This window comes from Balaenoptera borealis, assembly GCF_965194805.1.
Source record: "Balaenoptera borealis genome assembly, chromosome: 6".
Lineage (NCBI taxonomy): Eukaryota > Metazoa > Chordata > Mammalia > Artiodactyla > Balaenopteridae > Balaenoptera > Balaenoptera borealis.
Window position 1 is genome coordinate 59,905,093 of NC_138863.1, and position 20,577 is coordinate 59,925,669.

At 42.0% G+C, this 20,577-nt stretch overlaps 1 protein-coding gene across 4 annotated transcripts in view; it reads right to left on the bottom strand.

The window, feature by feature from the left end:
• Positions 1-1,983: 1,983 nt before the first annotated feature.
• MAP3K20 (mitogen-activated protein kinase kinase kinase 20) overlaps positions 1,984-20,577 on the bottom strand; it is a 185,843-nt gene continuing 167,249 nt past the window's right edge. For all 4 annotated transcript variants that reach the window (XM_082397700.1, XM_082397701.1, XM_082397698.1 and 1 more), the window contains 4 exons: positions 11,670-11,786; positions 9,229-9,303; positions 6,570-6,720; positions 1,984-3,526 (listed from right to left, as the gene is read on the bottom strand). In XM_082397700.1, coding sequence (XP_082253826.1) covers positions 2,826-3,526; positions 6,570-6,720; positions 9,229-9,303; positions 11,670-11,786 — 1,044 coding nt within the window. In that variant the 3' untranslated portion in view covers positions 1,984-2,825. The remainder of the gene's footprint in view (positions 3,527-6,569; positions 6,721-9,228; positions 9,304-11,669; positions 11,787-20,577) is intronic.

The window sequence follows — 20,577 nt, forward strand, 5'->3', positions numbered from 1 at the left end:
GATTTAACTTGATGGAAAAAAAAAAGTCCTGTTCATCCTTGCTCTGTCCTTGACTTACATTGATCTTTCAACCTGGCAAGCAATTTGTGGTGAATAAGCATCATTAGAAAAAAAAATAACATCCACTCTTATTATTTCCTTACAACCAAGAAGCAGACTCCAGATGTTCTTATTTTGGTTTTGGCTGGGAGCATTGAGGTGACAAGTATTTTTTCATGAGATCTTATGTAGTGGTCAGTTTTGTGCACTGTTGGAATAACCTCTTTGCGATCAGCTACTGCACTAACTAGGGATGAGGTCATAAGTCATTTTACTACCATGTTGGATTCTCTAACAAATAGCCCAAGAAAGCAAGAAGAGGGGAAACAGCATGAAACAAGCAATCACTGGCATAATACCTTTTAAACCAGAGTCTTAAATAATTCCCTAGAATGCATTTTGTTTAATAATTAGAGCCACACTTTGTGTTCCCATCAGAGTGACCCAGTTAAGAATACATTCAGCTACTTATCCAGAAATTCTTTTTTTCTTAAACAAATTTATTTATTTATTTTTGGCTGCGTTGGGTCTTCGTTGCTGCGCGCAGGCTTTCTCTAGTTGCGGTGAGCAGGGCCTACTCTTCGTTGCGGTGCGCAGGCTTCTCACTGCGGTGGCTTCTCTTGTTGCAGAGCACGGGCTCTGTAGTTGTGGCACGCATGCTCCAGTAGTTGTGGCTCGTGGGCTCTAGAGCGCAGGCTCAGTAGTTGTGGCGCACGGGCTTAGTTGCTCCACGGCATGTGGGCTCGTCTCAGACTGGGGCTCAAACCCGTGTCCCCTGCACTGGCAGGCGGATTCTTAACCACTGCGCCACCAGGGAAGCCCTATCCAGAAATTCTAATCAAAGAAAATATTTTATTGCTTATTTGGAAGCAGCATGCTATGAAGATAGCATACTTTGTATTAGCTCACTTTTAAAAAAATTAAACATCAACAAAGGACAAAGGGAAAAAAATAATTGAAAACAGACTGTGGTTGATACAAGCTTCGTGAGAAAGGATCACAGTGGAGCTTAAAACCTTAGAGAAGTTGGTTATCCATGGTGGAAAAGAGGACCTCGGTGTCTGATGTCACCATTTCCTATCGCTTTTGCTTGTAAATGCAGATGGCAAACAATAAGAGTTAGACAACTGAGTTGTTGCATTGATGTTTAGGTCACAGCTTCCCTCTCAAGTAAAGGTCATTTCCTATAACCTAGATTTTAATGCTGCCCAAATGCAGTTTCCACCCCCAGGCCCCAAGCACTGTATTAGAACAGGGCAGCTACTCTGGGAATATACGCACGTACTTGAAGACCGGTTTCTATTAAAAGAGAACTCCCCCCAACACCCCCGCCATCCCCAGAATTGCCAGTGTGTCATGTGGATTTCTACAGAGCACTGAGAATCCTATCCAGGCCAAAGGACACTTGATATTCAGGGTCAGTGAATGTTGAACAGAATCTCAGAAGGTACTGAAAGTAACACTTATTTCATTTGACATATAATATGTTCATTGCCACCTGACCCTTTGATTTGTAAAAATATGAAGAATTTCCCAAGCTGGATCCCACAATTCCTGTCCTAAACTGCAGGCAGTTTCCACCCACCCGTACCATTCGCCTCTTTACCCCCAGCTGCTTGCAGCTTTCTTGCTACAAGGATGGTATTTACTGTCTTGCTCTAACAGGGTGTTGGTAATTTTAAATTTCTCTGGCTTTTAGCTTGTGATGTTATCATCCCGTTCTGTGTCTGTTTTCTTTTAGATTTTAGAGTGCTGACATCCCAAGAGGACTTTATGGACCGTTGTTTTCCCCTCTTTGCTCCTCCTTTGGCAAAATACAGAAAATGATATTCAAGGGCAGTCCCTGGGAACTTTGGGAAAGAAATAACCACAAATCTCCTAGGCAATTGAGATCTTCGGTTTCTGATGAGTCTTAAGGTATGATATATGGCATCATAATCAACATTAAGTTCAATAACCTTTTTTATTGCCTAAAAATGACAAGTCAAATCAATTTGGCTCTGACCGTGATAAAAACCCAAATATCTTACTAAAATAAATACTAACCAGCAGTGTGGAGACTGGGTAAGGCAAGTGAGGTGCTTGCCTTGGGCACAAAATTTAAGGGGTCATTAAAAAAAAAAACACCTCAGTAATCAAGATAAATGATATTTTAATGCAATATTTTTAAAAGAGAAAATTAATGCAAAAAATACATGATGAAAAAAACATCAAAATTCTAAATACAGGATCAGTAACAGTGCCCTGCCAAGCCATATGGGAGCCTTAGACAAAAGGAAAAATCAGTAATACTTATTCTGTCTTTATGTAGAATTTCTATTTTGACTTTATCACAGTTTTTTTGCATTAATTTTCATTTATTTAAATATTACACTAGAATATTATTTATCTTGATTACTGAGCTTTTTGATTCCTCCCTTAAATTTTGCACCCAAGATGAGTGCCCCATTTAAGGTAAGTTTTTCCATTTAACCTCACCCTAGTCTAGGCCCTGCTAACCAGAACAGTGATGGCTAGGGTAATAAAATGGTATATTCCTTCCTCTAAAGATGTTAATTCAGGGAAATAAAATATGTTTGGTTATATTTAAGTCTAGTTACTTACATTGGACAACCAACATCCATAATTTGGCCCTGTTTTGGCTATAGTCTCACTTAGAAGGTATTTCCCAAATCCAAAAAATGGAAAGGTTGTCTTTTTGTTAATTCTGTTGGAAGGCAGCACATTAGCAAAATCCATTACATTAAAAAAAAACGTGCTAGGAAAAGCTCAACTAGTTCAATTCATCAAAAGTTTCTCCTTCCATGGAAGTTTCCTCTGGGTCTTTCTCTGTTGGTCTTGGCAGGAGAGGACCTGTGGGGTTTTCTCCGGTATTCTACCCTTGTCCACCCCCCTTCGCTGACTTTGCTTTCCTCTTCATTGGCTTGTGAGTCAGTGTCTGTGCGCAAAGGCATCCCTGGGATGGTCCTGGGTTGATGGGAGGCATTTGTGCTTCTCTTAAAGTCAGGTGACTGGTGAGAATTGAGTGCTGACTGAGAAACCCTGCAGAATTTTCCAGAATATCTTTCTCTTGAAGGAGTGGAATGCTGACTTTTTCCACTGAATCTTCCTCTGGGAGAAGAACTGAGTGATAGGCTAACATGATTGTATTTGTTCCTGCTTCTATCTGAGTATCGACCTCTCTCTAAAGAGCTGTCAGTATTAAGACTGGAAAAGTCACTATCCCTGCAGTTGAGATGCAGAGAAGAGAAGTCTTTGGTCAGTCCATACTGAGTAGGAGAGGAGCTTCTGGACTGGTTTATAGGTGTAATCTGTTGGTACTTAATGGGCACCTGGGTCCGTCTCACAGCAGCAGCATAGGAGTCCTGGTCATTGAGATAGGGGAAGAATTGTGACTCCAGGATGCGGTTGCTCTGGGAGCGCTGTAAGGAGGTGTTGGATGCAATCTGCCGCATCCTCAGAGTATCCAGCCACTGGCAATCAGCACCTGCGGAAGAAATGGAAATGAACATCTTTGAAGCTACAGTAAATCTGCATGCCTAATTCATAAGCCTGTCTCAGGATACTTCAAGCCTATTTGGGAAGCTCGAAGTTTTACCATTCATAGATGTTCTAGGCTAGTTATAAGGATATTTCCTTTATTATTATAAGTACTTAAAAAAAAATAAGGACATTTATACTTACCAAATTTATGCTATATGCTTGGCACTGTTCCAAAGGCTTTTCGTATAGTATCTCATTTAACCCTTCAAAAATCTTCTCAGGTCAACACTAATAATATCATTCTAGAATTGAGGAGACCGAAGTTTGAGAGGTGAAGTCACTGGACCCACGGTCACTCAGTTAAGAATCTCAGGTCCTTCTGCATCTAAATCCCATCTTCTTCCCACTTAGCCATGTTGTCACTTCTAGAAATTGCTGTTTAAGTGTCTTTGGATGGCAGAGGTATGTTTAGTAAACAAAAGGCTTTTTGCCAACCAGCACTTTTAAATCCTCAAGAACCCTAAATGCAGATAAAAGAAATTGGGTTCTAATGGTTGAAACAGCTAGACATTGTTTGGGAGAAAGACAGTTCATATCTCCAGAGGAGAGATTCCTGAGGTTCAGGAATAAGAAATGTTTTCTGCATGAAGAATGAAGCTTCATGGCAAACAGGAAGAAGTTATGGTAAAAGAACATGGTTAATTAACAAGAGCCATTTAGTAAGCTATATTTCAGTGAATAAGCAAGTTCCTCACATTGAAGATGGTCTCTGTCTTCCCAAGGGCCTGAGTTGCCCGCATTCTTGAGTTCCCTGGTGTCCTCATTGAGCTACTCTGGCCCTGCTTGTGCCGATGGAGCTTCTGGAGAGGAACAGAGCATGCCTACCTCCCTCTGCCAGCAAGCAACCTCCCTCACTGCTCTGCACAGGTGACTCTCGCCTCTCAGGTGAGGGACGCATCCAGATACAGGCGACCTCCTGTGTTCAGACACTCCTCACAGGTTTCATTCAGCCACCACACGCCTTCTTCCCATCATTTGGACGTCTCTGAAATCCTAGCTTCCAACAGAACCCTGATTTTGTGCAGTGTCCAACCCCCTCCACGGAGCCATGTGCATGGGGGAAGCTGACCACATCTGGCTCTAAGGCAGACTTCGATTAGTCCAAGCCAGACATAGCGATGCCATGGTTAGGAACGCACAAGGTGCTCAGCTCTGGCCATAGCAACCTGAAAGGTAGTCTGCAGGGGGTTTCTAAGCAAGTCTTTCTTACTCCAAAACAGGAGAACAGGGAGGGGATTGACCTCTCATTTCCTGTGGGCCTTATCATATCTTTATGTGATGACTGTGAACACGAGAGGAGCTAGGCTGAGGGCAAAGGCAACATATTGAGGATGGCAGAGTGGAAAGAAGGAAAGGTTCATTTCTCATCCTTAACATGGTTGAGCAGCTTATCGTACTGCACCTGGAGCCCGGCCTACCTCTGGACTTCTCGTTATGGAAGACAATAAATTTTATTATAGTTAAAACCCGTGTTGTTGGGTTTAGAGTACTGCCCAGGATCCTGGGCCCCCTGGCTGGTGGGCGTTTAAAAACACCTAGTCTGGGGCTTCCCTGGTGGCGCAGTGGTTAAGAATCCGCCTGCCAGTGCAGGGGACACGGGTTCGAGCCCTGGTCCAGGAAGATCCCACGTGCTGCGGAGCAACTAAGGCCATGCACCACAACTACTGAGCCTGCGCTCTAGAGCCCACGAGCCACAACTACTGAAGCCTGAGCACCTAGAGCCCGTGCTCCACAACAAGAGAAGCCACCGCGATGAGAAACCCACGCACCACAATGAAGAGTAGCCCCCGCTCGCCGCAACTAGAGAAAGCTGGGGCGCAGCAAAGAAGACCCAATGCAGCCAAAAATAAATAAAATAAAATAAACTAATTTAAAAACAACAACAACAACATAAAACACACCTAGTCTGCTTGGCAAGTGAGTCCTTATAGTGGAGGACACAGAAGCTAGGCTCTCATAACTCAGGGACACTAGCCATCAGGGTACTTTGTTTCCATGCCACCAAAGAACCTTCTGTTATGGCTTCTCAGGTATATTTTCTTATTGGGAAGAAGAGGCACTGATCAGAAAACATGTGTTTCTGGTTTGTTGGGGAGGTATGTTTCTCAGGTGAAAAGTGATTGGCATGGGTTTTTATGTATCCATCTCTTGCATGTTTGTTAGCCTGACTCTGGGTTGTATTAGAGTTTCTGGACCTGCAAAGGTGAAGGTCACAACTTCTTCCCTGAAGCTAGCAAATAATGACCAGTTCAACAGCAAGTCAGCCTGCCTTCCTCTGTTATTTCTAAATGGTTTCTTTATAGCATCTGTAATTACTATCACCACTACTCAGCATATGTATTTCATGTTTTCTCTTTCTCTATCCTCCCTTCCTTCCTTCCTTACTTTTATTTTCCCCCCTCCCTCCCTTCCCCTATCATTCTTTTTTTTTTTTTCTCATTTTTTGGCCGCACTGCATAGCACGTGTGATCTTAATTCCCCGACCAGGGATCAAACCTACACCCCCTGCAGTGGAAGCTCAGAGTCTTAACCATTGGACCACCAGGAAAGTCCCACCCCTATCATTCTTATGCTTTGACGGATCCATGGTGTTCAGGACTCAAGAGGTTGCCCCAGTGATAGCAGTGATTCTACAGGAAGGTTTGTTGGACATGGAAGATGATTCTTATCTTTATCTACAATTTTGGAAACTAAATATATATGTGTATGTATATACATACATATTTTTATTTACCAATATAAAATAATCACTAATTTTCATTTTTTATGGTAGTTATCCAAATATTGTACTTTATTATAATATGCCCCTATTTCCAAGCCCATAAATACTACTTTCCATATAATTTGTGTATAAAACCAATATTCTAAAAAAAGAAGAAGGAAGTATTATATTAGAAATCTATATCAATTCACAGACTGGCCCTTATCCCTGGTCTGAGGATTTGACATTTCCGCTTTGGAACATGTCTAGTGCACAGCTGACTTACTTGAGTCAGACCTGCTTCCAGGGTTGCCCTCTGAGTTGGGGAGTAACGTCTGGATGGCAAGCTGGACAGCTTTCACTTCATCCTGAGGTTTCGTTCTACTCCACTGAATTGAATGGATGTGCTTAGTGCTTTTTGGAGCTCTAACATCACTCTGTTAAAAAAAAAAAAAAAAAAAAAGGGAGAGAAACCCACAACCAAATATCCACATGTTTATAAAATAGGAAGGAAGGAAAACCAGGTTATCATATCCCTTCAGTGTAACTCCTTAGAACACTATCATAATGCATTAGGTAAAATATTTGCACGGTTTGCCTGGATATGGTAATCTGGTTAAAAGAAAAATTTTAACCACTATATTCCTTAGTGGACTATAGTAGTTAAAAAGGTGGTTGTCTTCTCTAAGAATCTGTTAGTTGGCAAATCTCAACTTACCTCTTCATTTAATAAGTAATGATAAACAATGTCTTTTGTTTATAGTAGTTGAATACAGATATTTTGTTGAATAAATAAAAATCTGACCACTATTTTGCCCAGGACTGTCTGTGATCATCCTGGGTAACTGGGTGAGTGTGGGTAGGTTGGTGGGACTAATTACCCCCATGGGAGGGTACAGGGTAACAAATGCAAAAGTGAGGCAGGATAGAGAATTAAGAATAAGGATTAGAAAAAGGAGAGGACGCCGGATCAAGACACACCACTTTCTTTGTCCTGTGCTCCCCTCATCACCAGGTGTCACAAATCAGACTAGATTGAAGAGCCTCTCAGGATTTGATACGGTTATGAAAATATATATTTTTTTAAATCCTGAAGTGACTGTTACAGACACAAGTAGCATATCATCATGGAGCCTGAGAAGGAGGAAGAAGGAGAGGAGGAAGAGGCAGGAGAGAGAGAAAGAGAAGGGAAAACTTGGTGAGGTGTATCTCCAGAACTAAGGCAGGTAGAGATGAAACTTGGCTGTTATGACTGTCCAGTTACTAAAAGAGGGCTTTTCCTTAGTAGTGGGTCGGGGGGGCGGAGCTGGTCAACAGGCTCTAGAATAGTCCAGATGCCAAGTTCCTCAAGACCAGTCAACTCCTTTTATTTAGGTTCTGTGCCCTGCAGGCAACGCTTTGACGATTAATGCTCTTTCTCAGGGGCCTCATCCCTGACAGGCAGTGCATTCTGGCTGATGAGGATAAATCATTGCCGTTGTCCTAATTAGCTTCCAGCATCGGGCCACCCTGGATAAGCGGACTGTCCAGGGTTTGGATTTCTCACATTAAAAAGCCACACCCTGGCAGCTCAGAAGACCATCCCAATGCAGCAGCGCACTAAGTCCCATTCCAGGCTGACTTCCCTCACCTTACTGCTAGGAAGGGAACAGATAGAACAGGAAGAGGGGAAACTGTATTCACAGTCAGAGGACCTGGGTGTGACTCCACCCACTCTCATTGACTACCCCAAGCCTCGGGACCGCCTTTCATCCCTCTGAGCCCGTTTTCCCTAGCTGCCAGGTGAAGACAATGCTCCCTATTTTTGATTATTTGCACAAGGTTAATGAGATAACACAGGTGTAAGCTCCTCTCACAGTGCCTAGGTCATGGCAAATACTTATTAAATGTTTCTTGATTGAATAAATGACTGAATGAATGAGGGCATGTCCTATTAAGGGTAGCTGCATACTAATATCTCCATGGGTGCCAAGACTCTGCTATAACTGTTTCCCTCCACCCCGTTCCCCCAGGGTTTCTCTACCTCGTGAAGCAGATTTTCCCACCACCATGAAGACCTTGCTGATTTTTAAAACATAATTAGATCATTTAAAGCAGCACACTACTTAAAACACCCACTGGCTTCCCACGGTGCTTACCGTAAATCCAAACTCTTCACTGCGGCTCCGGAGGCTCTATGCTCGGCCCCGCCCACCTCTCTAGCCTTGTCACGCCCTCTGTGCTTCAGGAACTTGCACTTGCCCTTCCTCTGCTGTTCCTTGTTGCCTCCCCCTCAGAGGAGGGGCCTTCCCTCACCACCCAATCTAATGCCCCGTGTCTCACTATTTTCTGGTTCTCACTTATCACTCTGAGATTACTTATTTATCATCTATCTCCCCCCACTGGAGTACATATAAGCCTCGAGAGAGTAGAGATTTAGTCTCTCCTAATCACGGAACGTTACTGATTGGTAGGTATTTGCTAAATATATGAATTTTAATTTTTCTAAAGTATACGTTTTTCTATTTTTCCATATATGAAATATATGGAGTCTGGTTTTGATAGTAGATCCCCCCTTACCCCCAGGTGGTAGTAGAAGTTGCACTCTGTGAAGAATTGCTGATCTACCTTCACCCCTAGACTCTAAGCACCAAGAAGGCAGAGCTCTGTTTTGGTCACTGTTCCGTATCCCCAGTACCTCACACATGCATACGTGGTATGCAGAAGGTGCTCAATCATTAACTGATGAATGAATGAATTACTACCTCAATCTCTAGGCAAGTGTATCCCATTCTCAATCCTACCCAACACTTTGTTAGAATAATTGTATTGATCTTCCCATACTCATGTTGGTTAAGTAGTCTCTCTTCCAATAAACTTTAAGCACTCTGAGGGAGCAAATAAATCCCTAACGGAGAAACTACTGATGGTGAAGCCAACAGGCGCCCACCCCCTGCCAAGCTTACCTCATATGTGACTGTGCATTCTACAGTCTGATTTTCCATTATTCCTATAATCCACTTCTCCATTACAAATGGGGGCTGAAAAAAACAAAAGTTAGGATGGGTGTAGTGCCATCATACAGCCTGCCCTGCCTGCTACAGCGCAGGTTTCTTGGAGGCCGGCTGGGCCGTACACAATTGGCAAATAGGGCGTGATTCAGGTTATCATGAAAGCCATGATGTCAGATTATTAGGAAACTCATGTTGGTTCACATGTGATTACTCACAACATGCTAATGTCTAATGTTTGGGGGTTTGGTTTCATAAGATATCCTTTCCTATGTTTGTGAACAGCTAATCTTGTCTCCCACAATCTTCTCTTTTCTGATACATCACTCAATCCAATCATTAGGTCATTAATTCAAGCTAATGTCTGGAAGCCTCAGCGGAAAGCTTTCTCACAATGAGGAGAAAGCCTTAACAACCTTACAAGACCCTAAAGTGACTTTTTTGGGTGCAAGCAGTGGCTGGTTTTGCGGCTTCATAACCACCCTGCTTTCTGGCTATATCAGGCTGCCCGGGAATGCTGCAGGTGCAAATGAAACTGGGAAGACATTTCTCCTCTGTATTAAAATAAATGAGTAATAAAGAAGCCTATGCCTTGGATCCTATTTTAAGTTTGATGAAAATGGTCTTTATTAGAAGTGAAGCTCCACTCTCTTCCCGCCCCCCAACCCATCATTCCAGGTTTAAGGCTGCAAATGACTGACTGGCCATGAGATAGGCACAAAGCAAATGTGGTAGAGATTTAACTGGGCTTTTTTTTTTTTTTAACAAGAGAAAAACAAAGAGATTTTTATTAACATGTATACCTCATGTATACACAGGAGATACCCAGGGAAAAATGAGTAACTCAAAGAATTCAGGATTAAATGCCATCTTTAGAGAGGAAGGGGAAGAGGGGGATGTAGGCCTCTCGGAGGAGAGTAAATGATTTTTAGGAAAGATGAAGGGGCCCTTAGAGGAACAGACGGGAGGTTTGTGACAAAGTTTGTCTGGGTATGGAGTCAACTTCTAGTATCTCCTGTGACAAGAATCAATCTTCTCTGGTTTTTTTTTTTTTTTCCTTAATTAGGATTTTTATTATTTCTGTTGATGTTAAAAAGTTCTACAGATTTTGAACGGCCCTCCCCAATCCTGTTTTTCCCATAAGCCCTGTTAATGTTGCTGCGTGATTTTGCAGAAGATATGGTTCCTCTAGAATGCATATATGGCCTTAGAGCAGAAGCACCTGTATTCAGTTTTATAACTCCACCCCGTTCTTTTTGCTCTGAGTGACTTCCTTCCGTTATCAGGCAATGACTTGCTTCTCAGTGACACTGAAGCCACTAACAACTGGCGGCAACCAGAGATGGCACAGGTGGGGAGGAAAGAGAAAGTGTGTGTCAGTCTCCAAGATACCAAAACACAGTCTGTCCCAACAGAATAAGGGAAAGGTGAAAGCAGATCATAACCTTTGTGATAAATAACATAACTTTCAGTTACTCAGGGCAATCCAACAAGGAATATGCATATACTTCTAAATTAAAAGGACTTGGGTGGTTAGCAATCTCATGCCTGGGGAGCGAACACATTCGCAAGTCTAATGCTGTGGCTTTGAAGACTCTTTTCACTTCCCCACTTGGGTTTGTACCATGGCTCTTTGCTGCCAGCCCCATTTTCCTCACTGAAACCAAATACACAGTCAAGAGTGTACTAGAGTTAATGGCTTATGTGACGTTTAGCGTGACTGTCCTATTGACATCATGGTTATTCACCTGAGTTGTTGACCTTCTACAATTGAAGTCTTATATGTATTTTTTCAGTATTATTGGACAGATTTGAATTTTTTCCATTTTGAAGAGAAGCTAAGCATTTCTCTAAGACTGTCTTCAGTGTTTTAACGGGTGTGCTTGTACCATTGACCCCAAAGTAGTAAGATGCTCTCTGGCCACTCTGGGAATTCATAGGTGTGAACTCAAGGAAGCCATGAAGACTTCAACATGTGCTTCATGAATAATCTCATCTCAGTTCTTCAAGAAATTCAACACCACCAAGAAAGCCTTTCTCCTGACAAGTTTTTAAGAGTTTAAATGACCCAAAATTCGAGGTAAATATTTACATCATTAGCATTTTCTTTCCTTTAATAAATGACAGAATACACATAAAGAAATGTAGAAGAAAGTTAAAAAAAATTAAACGACACTTTTCTGTAGTACTTTTTAGTTCACACAGCATTAAGTGGAATTTTAACAAAAAACTATATGATCTCAATCTGCTAAATAAAATGTGCCTTTCAACAGCCAGCTTGAGGCTGAGCTGGTGTGAGCATCACAAGCACAAAAGCACACTGCTGGGGTATTCTAATGTCTTTGTTTGATATCTGTGAATTCAAAAAAGCTTTTAAGCAGTAAATAGAACTCTACCTTTGTCATCTTTAAAATCTCTGCATCAGGCAGGTTAGTGTTGAATGTCACATCTTTGATGTAGGTTATTGCAATTTCATCCCCATCCATTTCCATATACATTTTCCACTTACAATCCTGGAATTAAAAGAAAAATTATAGAATTTGAGAAAGTAAAACAATTTTTTTTTTTTTAGTCTCAATGTTTTATAACACATGACGTATTCTAAATGATTACTGGAGTGTTTTTTTTTTTTTCTTTATCAATAAAAGGACATGAAATTAGATCTCTTTCTATATCTAAATAATCCCCAGGTGGGGCGGTCTTGAGACACCATTTATCAATCTAAATGTTCTATTATAGGCGTTGCAAACTCCACATCCTAAAGGAACAAGGCAGATAAAAATGAATAAAGCCAGGCAGTTTCATTACAGAGCCTTAAATTGTAATCTTTCAAAATAGACCCACTTAATTTACATATTAAACATTGTAGGGATATTTTTGCATTGACCCAAAGAAATGTGGTCTTCCCACTTTTTTTGAAATATAAGTCCCTCTTGATCTACCTTTCACTTTTCCAGTGTTGGTAATGACATGGGTTCAAGAAATAGCTCCCTTTCTTCTTAACAGGAAATGTGAGGATGTATGGCAATGCATAACTGGCCCAAGCATTGGGGGGGGGGGGGTCATGGGAAGGGTTAAGGGACCCTTGGGATCTAAAGGGCAACTGCCCTAAAGGGACAGCCACCACTCAGCTTCTGTTGATTGTTCCCATGTGGGAATATGAGTCTAGTCTTGCTAGGTCCTTTAATGATTTATGAAAAGTCGGATATCTGATTCTTGTATGAAACCTCTTGATTTTTTAAATGATGGTATGTTAATTAAATTTTCAGTAAAACCACGATGTAATGAAAGAGTGCTCTACACCATTAGTCACCAGGGGAATGCAAATTAAAACCACAATGAGATACCACTATATACCTACCAGGTGGCTAAGACTGATAACATCAAATGTTGGCTGTGATTTGGAGCTACTGGGTTGTTGGTTGGAGTGTAAATGGTAAAATCACTTTGGGAAAAGTTTTGGCAATTTATTATAAAACTAAACATATACGTACTCTATGACACAGAAATTCTACTCCTAACTATTTACCCAAGTAAAATGAAAAAAGACTTGTACAGTATTGTTCTGAGCAGCTTTATCATAATAGCTAAAAAACTGGAAACAGGCCAAGTGTTGACCAACACTTTCATAGAATGGAATATACTCAGAAATACAAAGGAACTAATTATTGATGCATGCAATAACGTGGATAAATCACAAAAGCATTACAGCGAGTGAAATTTTGTATAAAAAGAACAAACTAAGGCTTCCATTTACATGAGTTTCTAGAACAGACAAAACCAATCTACAGTGGTAAATATTCAGAAAAGTGGTTGCTTCTGCAGATGGGGACTGACTGGGAAGGGGCATGAGGGGACTTTCTGGGGATGGTAATGCTCTATAGATAGCGGTTTGGGTTATATAGGTGTATGCATTTGTTAAAACTCAGCAAATGTATACTTCAGATATGTGCATTTCTTACTGAACTCTAGTATACTGAAGTATTTAGGAGGACGTGTACTCGTATCTGCAAATTACTTTGAAATGCATCCAAAAATAAAGATTGATAGATGGTTAAGAAGATAGAGGGATGGACAGATATGTAATAAAGCAAGTAGATCCTGATGCTTGAATCTAGGAGCTGAGTATACAAGAATTCCTATAAAATTTTTTCAACTTTGCTGAAAAATTTATATGAAAAATTTAATAATAAAAATGTTGGGGTACAAACACTGTGTATGCAATTAAAAGGAAAAAGAAACCCATGTCTGTGCACCAAATTTGACCCCTGGATCATAAATTCATCTTCTTTCTTATATTATTTGAAGAATGAAGGATTCTGAGAGATTAAGGATAATGCACCGAGCTCCTTACATGCTGAAACCAGAACATGCTCTCACACAAGCAGACCTGGAATGTTCCCTGAGCAAGCTCGGACACAATTATCATGGAAGAACATTAACAAAGGGGCTGCTGAAAACCTGTTGGCTTCAGTAGGAAGCTGGGGGGGCCCCATGTTTTAGGAAAGCTTCTGGACGAATTGCAGCACCAAGAAGGGCCCAGGCCTGAAGGGAGGGCCCTCTTTGCCCAGCCACATTCACAAGATGGAGAGCCAATTAGTGAAGGAAAAGGTCTATTCAATAACGTGAAAAACTAGCTCTTGGCTAACACAAGTCAAATTAGTCTCTCAGAATTGACAAATCTCTCAGTATTTCTTTGTTTTGGAGCCACTGCTACCCTGGCAACGTGAGCCCTGAGATAACTGGGCAGGATAATTAGTCTTTGGAGTCATGACTGCTCTTCTCTGAAATAGCAAGAGCCTCCTCAAGGCAGTAGCTGGAATAAAAAGCCTTAGAAAAGACAAGTTTACTTAGTTCTGTTTCTTGTGCCTGTCAAGTTTTGGAATGAAGTTAGTCAAAAGCACAGTTAAAAGACCTTGAACTGTGGTGCAAATGCCCAGTCCCCTCTGCTTCACCTCCGTGACCTCAGGCCCCAATCAGACCCTGCAGAGGACAGGCTCAGGGGAGCTCTGCGTGGAGAAGGGTCTGACTGGAGGGAACGCAGGCTGCGGAGTGCTTACTACGCTTTCGGCATCTTGCTGGGTACTTACACTGTGCTCTTTTATTTGATATCCATAATGACCCTGCAAGTTAGCTTTATTTTCCCATCAGGCAAGTGAGAAAAATGAGGCTTAGACAGATTAAGGAATTTTTCTAGGTTTTCCTAGCCAAGAAGTGGTGGAGGTGGGATTAGAAAAGCACAAGGCTGGGGACTTCCCTGGTGGTCCAGTGGTTAAGAATCTGCCTTCCAATGCAGCGGACGTGGGTTCGATCCCTGGTTGGGGAACTAAGATCCCACATGCCACGGGGCAACTAAGCCCGTGCGCCACAATTAGAGAGAAGACCCAACACAGCCAAAAATAAAATTAAAAAAAAAAAAGGCCCAAGGCTGCTTGGCTCCAAAGTTGGAGGAGATACTAACAGGGAAGGGCAACTGGGAGGGTGGCAGGACAGACCCATTGAATGGTTGACAGAGCTCCAGAATGGGACCAGCTATTAAAGGAGCAGGACCAGAGAAGACTTTGCTAATACAACCAAAAAAGCAAGTGGTCACAGGTCCTCCCTTAAGCCCCAACTTCTTTGTTTCCTCAAAGTCCAATGTGGAGAAACAGGATCTAGATATAGGGTTACAGACCTTTAATTTTTTCAATTCTTTTCCTCTTAGCTGAAAGAAAGCCTTTTACCTGAACCATAAAAGAAGCTATCTTCTACAGAAGCCATAAAACTATAATCAGAGAAGTGATAAGACAAGAGGGGCATTATCCATTCATTAAAAAGTAGGGATTGATTGTTACACAGCTGGGAGAGAAGGAAAGGAAATATGCAGCGTTCACCCAAATTATTAATTTAATGTGTCAAGGCCCTGATGTAACTCCTGGGTATTTTCAGGGCATGTATGATTTTATTGTTGTCTAGTTAAGAAAAGTAATCTACAAATAAAGTAATGGAATTCTTTAAATTCTGCTCAATTTTAAATTACCCTAAGGTACTCCTGGCATTTTTGTTACTCGGTGAGCCAAAGGTGTCCAAAAGCATTCTCCACAACTCCCAGGATTTAAACAATTTATTGAGTTCCACAGGACCCGACTGCAGACGGGATGCCGCCGTGTACCGAGTTCTTAACCAACTGATCATTGGAAAGGTTTTCATATGAATAAGATGAATTAAATCATCAATAATATCACTAAAAATAACAATTCTGCATATTTATGAGCCTAATATAGAATTTTACAAGCACAATTGCTAGCTTTTCAGTTTCTTGGTAGTGATACGGACCAGATAGTGGGAATAGACTCTGATTTAAAAACCATTCACTTTTACCAGGGTGAACTATTGATTTTGGCTTGATGTGAATGACAGAAATGTGGGTATTGATTTTTGAATGGGAAACATTCAAGAGTTACTTTGAACGTCTGCGAACAACTCTTGATCTTGACAGGCAGAAATCAAAAGCAGACAGCTCTGTATTCTGAGAGAGCCCATGGGGGCCTTGAAGGATTCCTTTTCCAAAACCATTTCACCCTGGCAGTCTGTAGTGGTTCTGTTATTCACTCATTTGGTTTAAGGTGCTGAGGATTCCTATTAAAATGGAAACAATATAGGAAAGGATCATCATTGAGCCATTACTGGGGGAGCAAGACAGGGGTGAGGCGAAGGATCACAAGTTTTTTTTTTTTAAATTAATTTATTATTTATTTATTTATTTTTGGCTGCGTTGGGTCTTTGTTGCTGCATGCGGGCTTTCTCTAGTTGCTGCGAGTGGGGGCTACTCTTTGTTGTGGTGCGCGGGCTTCTCATTGCGGTGGCTTCTCTTGTTGCGGAGCACGGGCTCTAGGCGCACGGACTTCAGTAGTTGTGGCACACGGGCTCAGTAGTTGTGGCTCACGGGCTCTAGAGTGCAGGCTCAGTAGTTGTGGCGCACGGGCTTAGTTGCTCCGCGGCATGTGGGATCTTCCCGGACCAGGGCTCGAACCCGTGTCCCCTGCATTGGCAGGTGGATTCTTAACCACTGCGCCACCAGGGAAGTCCAAGATCACAAGTTTAAAGTCCAAACACCTGAGCTGGAATCCCAGTTTTGCCACTTTCCCCACAACCTCAGCCAAGTTATATAACCTGTCTGAATCTCAGTGTTCTTTAATGACGAGTGGGTGGTTGTATTTGGACTAAATTAGATAATGTAAATAAAGTACCCAGCACTGTGCCAGAGCCAAATTAGGAGCCCCCAAAGAAGTGATTACTATTCTTACCAATACTGGTCACCAACAGAGCTCCAATCTGTTATTACATTAGCCAGCCCATCCTCTAGCAGCCATCTAAGGGAATGGGCCAGAAGGTAGGTGAGGCAGGAAGGTTCAAAGAGTGTCTAGAGGGCTTCCCTGGTGGCACAGTGGTTGAGAATCTGCCTGCCAATGCAGGGGACACGGGTTCGAGCCCTGGTCTGGGAAGATCCCACATGCCGCGGAGCAGCTGGGCCCGTGAGCCACAGTTACTGAGCCTGCGCGTCTGGAGCCTGTGCTCCGCAACAAGAGAGGCCACAACAGTGAGAGGCCCCCGCACCGCGATGAAGAGTGGCCCCCACTTGCCGCAACTAGAGAAAACCCTCGCACAGAAACGAAGACCCAACAGAGCCATAAATTAATTAATTAATTAATTAAAAAAAAAAAAAAAAAGAGTGTCTAGAATAGGGACCTGGCCAGAGTGGATAGGCTGGGTCAAAGCATCTTCCTTGGGCAGGAGTTTGGGGATCCAGAGGGCACTGACTGACACTGGTGCCGGGGACTGATCAGTGTTGGAAAAAAGAAGGTGCAGCCAAGTGGCAACACAGCAAAGACTGCCTTTATGAAATACGTAGAAGGAAGAAACTTACATCTTCTTACATACATGGATTAGATAACACCAATACTGCCCTTTCCTGTTTCAACAGATCCTGATGCAGCCCTACCAACAGAAACCAGCAGATGTCCGGAGGGACAATGGCTGTGAAATGTGACTGACAGCCAGAGAGCCTTATCTTGGATGAGGAAACTAAAGCACAGAGGGATGAGGTAATTTGACCAAGATCACACAGAGAGCAAGTGGTGGAGTTCAGAACTAAACCAAGGGGGCCCACTGTGCTATGAAGAGCAGGTTTCCCCTCTGTCTTTTCTGAATCCTGAACTTTCCTTGTTATGGGTTAACAAGAGTAAGAATTATAGTACTTTCCACCTTCCAAAGTCAACGCGTAGTCCAAATTATCTTGGTGAGTTCCTTTATAGGACTCCACGGCAGAGATTGAAATACTGAGTCTCTCCAGTAAGTCCAACATAGTCAATTTCCCCCTCCTTTGTTGAAAAAGATCATTGTTAAAAGTGTATATGGTGCCATTCCACTGTTTGTAAGCTCCTTTTCTTGACTGATTGGACCAGGATCTGGAATCACCAACACTTCCCTCCAGTCCTGGCTTAGGCTTTGTGGCTAGGCAGGACGGCCACTCTCCAAAGCAGAAACAACCTTCTCCCATCTGTTTGCACAAGCAAAATCATGGGGCAGGTCCTGACTACCATGGATTTTTTATTTCATAACTAGATTCCCACCCAAGAGGACATGCCCACTTTTCAAATCTGTACCTTGCACATCTCTAGGGAGTGCTAATTACTAATCTATAGGGAAAAGGCAGTGACACAGGAGCCTTTGGGGAAGTTCTTCGCTGAGGCTGAATAGCAAAAAACAGCTATCCAAACCTTTCTACTAGTTAGATAATCTGCCCCTCAGTGCAAATCTATAAGAAACAGATGGGATTCTGTGGGGGAGAGGGGAATTTTTGCATTGGAAACTGATGAAAAAAATGACAATTCTGTTGAGTGCCCAGGATATGTACCATTTCAGCTGCTGAAATACCTGGATAATTTTAGGAGCAAGTGTGTGGTTAATGCAGGATGAGAAAGCATTCCGTTTGAACTGCTTCAGCATTGCCAATTATGTGAAAAAATTTTCTGAATTAAGATTACTGGCCAAGGGCTTCCCTGGTGGCGCAGTAGTTAGAAATCCGCCTGCCAATGCAGGGGACACGGGTTCGAGCCCTGGTCTGGGAGGATCCCACATGCCGCGGAGCAACTAGGCCCGTGAGCCACAACTACTGAGCCTGCGCGTCTGGAGCCTGTGCTCCGCAACAAGAGAGGCCGCGATGGTGAGAGGCCCGCGCACCGTGATGAAGAGTGGCCCCCGCTCGCCGCGACTGGAGAAAGCCCTTGCACAGAAACTAAGACCCAACACATCCAAAAATAAATAAATAAATAAATTTATTTAAAAAAAAAAAAAAAAGATTACTGGCCAAGTAAAACAGAAACTCTTACACTGTGAAGTTAACATCCTAAACAACACTCAGTTAATACTAAATTAAATATCTCTTTGTGAGAAATCACTATTACGTTCTCTGCAAGCTGTTTAAAATTCTTTGGAGTTCCAGGCTAATACATGTGATGCCAAACATACACATCCCTTCTCCCTTCCATAAAAAGAAAAAAAAAGAAGAAAAAAAATAAAAGGTAGAAAAGAAATAAAAAAAGAACTAATCAAGATAGAGGAAAATTTTCTAAAGAGAAAAAGTGATTGAAGTTAGCATAAAAATTATACTTAAATATTATTTTAAGTTCTGGGCAATTCAGAAACAACAACCTCTCTTTCTATTTTTTTTACTTCCTACCAAAATTTTATTGCAAACATGAACATTATAGGTAAACCTTTAAAAATCTAGGGCCAAGATTATTTAGGACATTTGAGAAGGAAACAAACCTCCACATTGGGCTTTCAGGCTCCTATAGATGACCATTACCTGAAGGTTACAGACATTAACATTTTTTTAATGTATTTTTTATTGAGGTACAATTTGCACACAATACAATGTACAGGGTTTTTTTTTTTTGTTTTTTTTTTTTGTGGCCACACCACTCGGGCATGCAGAACTTCCCCAACCGGGGGTCAAACCCGCGCCCCCAGCAGTGGCAGTGCGGAGTCTTAACCACTGGACCACCAGGGAAGTCCAGTGTACAGATTTTTAAGTGTACAGCTCAATTAATTTTAACAAATGTGTACACCAGTGTAACTACCCAAACAGGTAAGATATTCCACTAGCCTAGAAAATTCCCTCATGCCCTTTTCCAGTTGATAACTCCTCCACAACCAGGGGCATCCACTGGTCCAATTTCTACCACCCTAGATTAATTTTGCCTGCTCTAGAACTTCACAAAATTGGGATTTTGTAGCATGCATGTGTGTATGTCTGGCTCCTTTCACTAGGCATAATGTTTTCGAGATTCTTATTTAATCCCCACAGGCTTACCCTGTTCTAGATAGCACTGCCCCCACGTTACAGATGAGTAGACTGAGACTCAGAAAGTGTAGAGATTTGCAGCAAGTTAACTTAGTTGCACTGGGCATGCCCAGTCTAATGGAGGGGACACTGGTTTTTAAAATCCCCATCACCACCCCACCTGTTCCCCATGACCAGAGAAAAAGTAAAATCACCGGAGAATGCCCAGGATTCTAGCAAAGAGGCCCTTCCACCTTAAAAAAAAAAATGGCCTGTACTGGGGAAACATTTTAAAATCTAAAATACAGAGGTCAGAATAAACTTTTTAAGATTCAAGAGGAGGGGAAAAAAGGGAAACAGTCTCATAGCAGGCAACTGACTATTTTGAAATGTAAGAAGTCATACAAGATGAAATAAAAATACGATAGAAATGTTGGTCATGCTGGTATTAAAAGTAGTAAGATGTTGATGATTTAGGCCTCCGAAGGCTCCTTTACATGCATTGCTATTATCTCGCTCAGCTGCTGAAACCTGCTGTTTTAAAGGCAGGAGAGCGGAACATCCCCAGATAGCACCTGGGTTATTTATCATTATGTATAACCCTGGTACACTCTATTTTATTATGCTGCCTTTAAAAGGAAGATAATGCAAGTATGGTTAATTTGTTTCTCTTCTTTATCTATACAGTGTCGTGACCCATCACGGCTTTGTCCCACGAGATTTGTTTTTCAACCGCAAAGAAATCCACAAGAAACTCTCCCTAAAAATTCCATTAATAACCTCTTTCAGCGCATATAGGTTGCAGGGTCTGGAACTAAGAATGTTTTAATCTCTCCAGCAAAACAATGTCTCATAATGATGTACAGGACTATTGCTGTACTGATGAAGAATCATACATAATTCAGCACCTTTCACTTGGCACCACTGTGATGTCCTCATTAGCCGTGGCTCACAGTGTCTGTCAGATGGTGTCCATG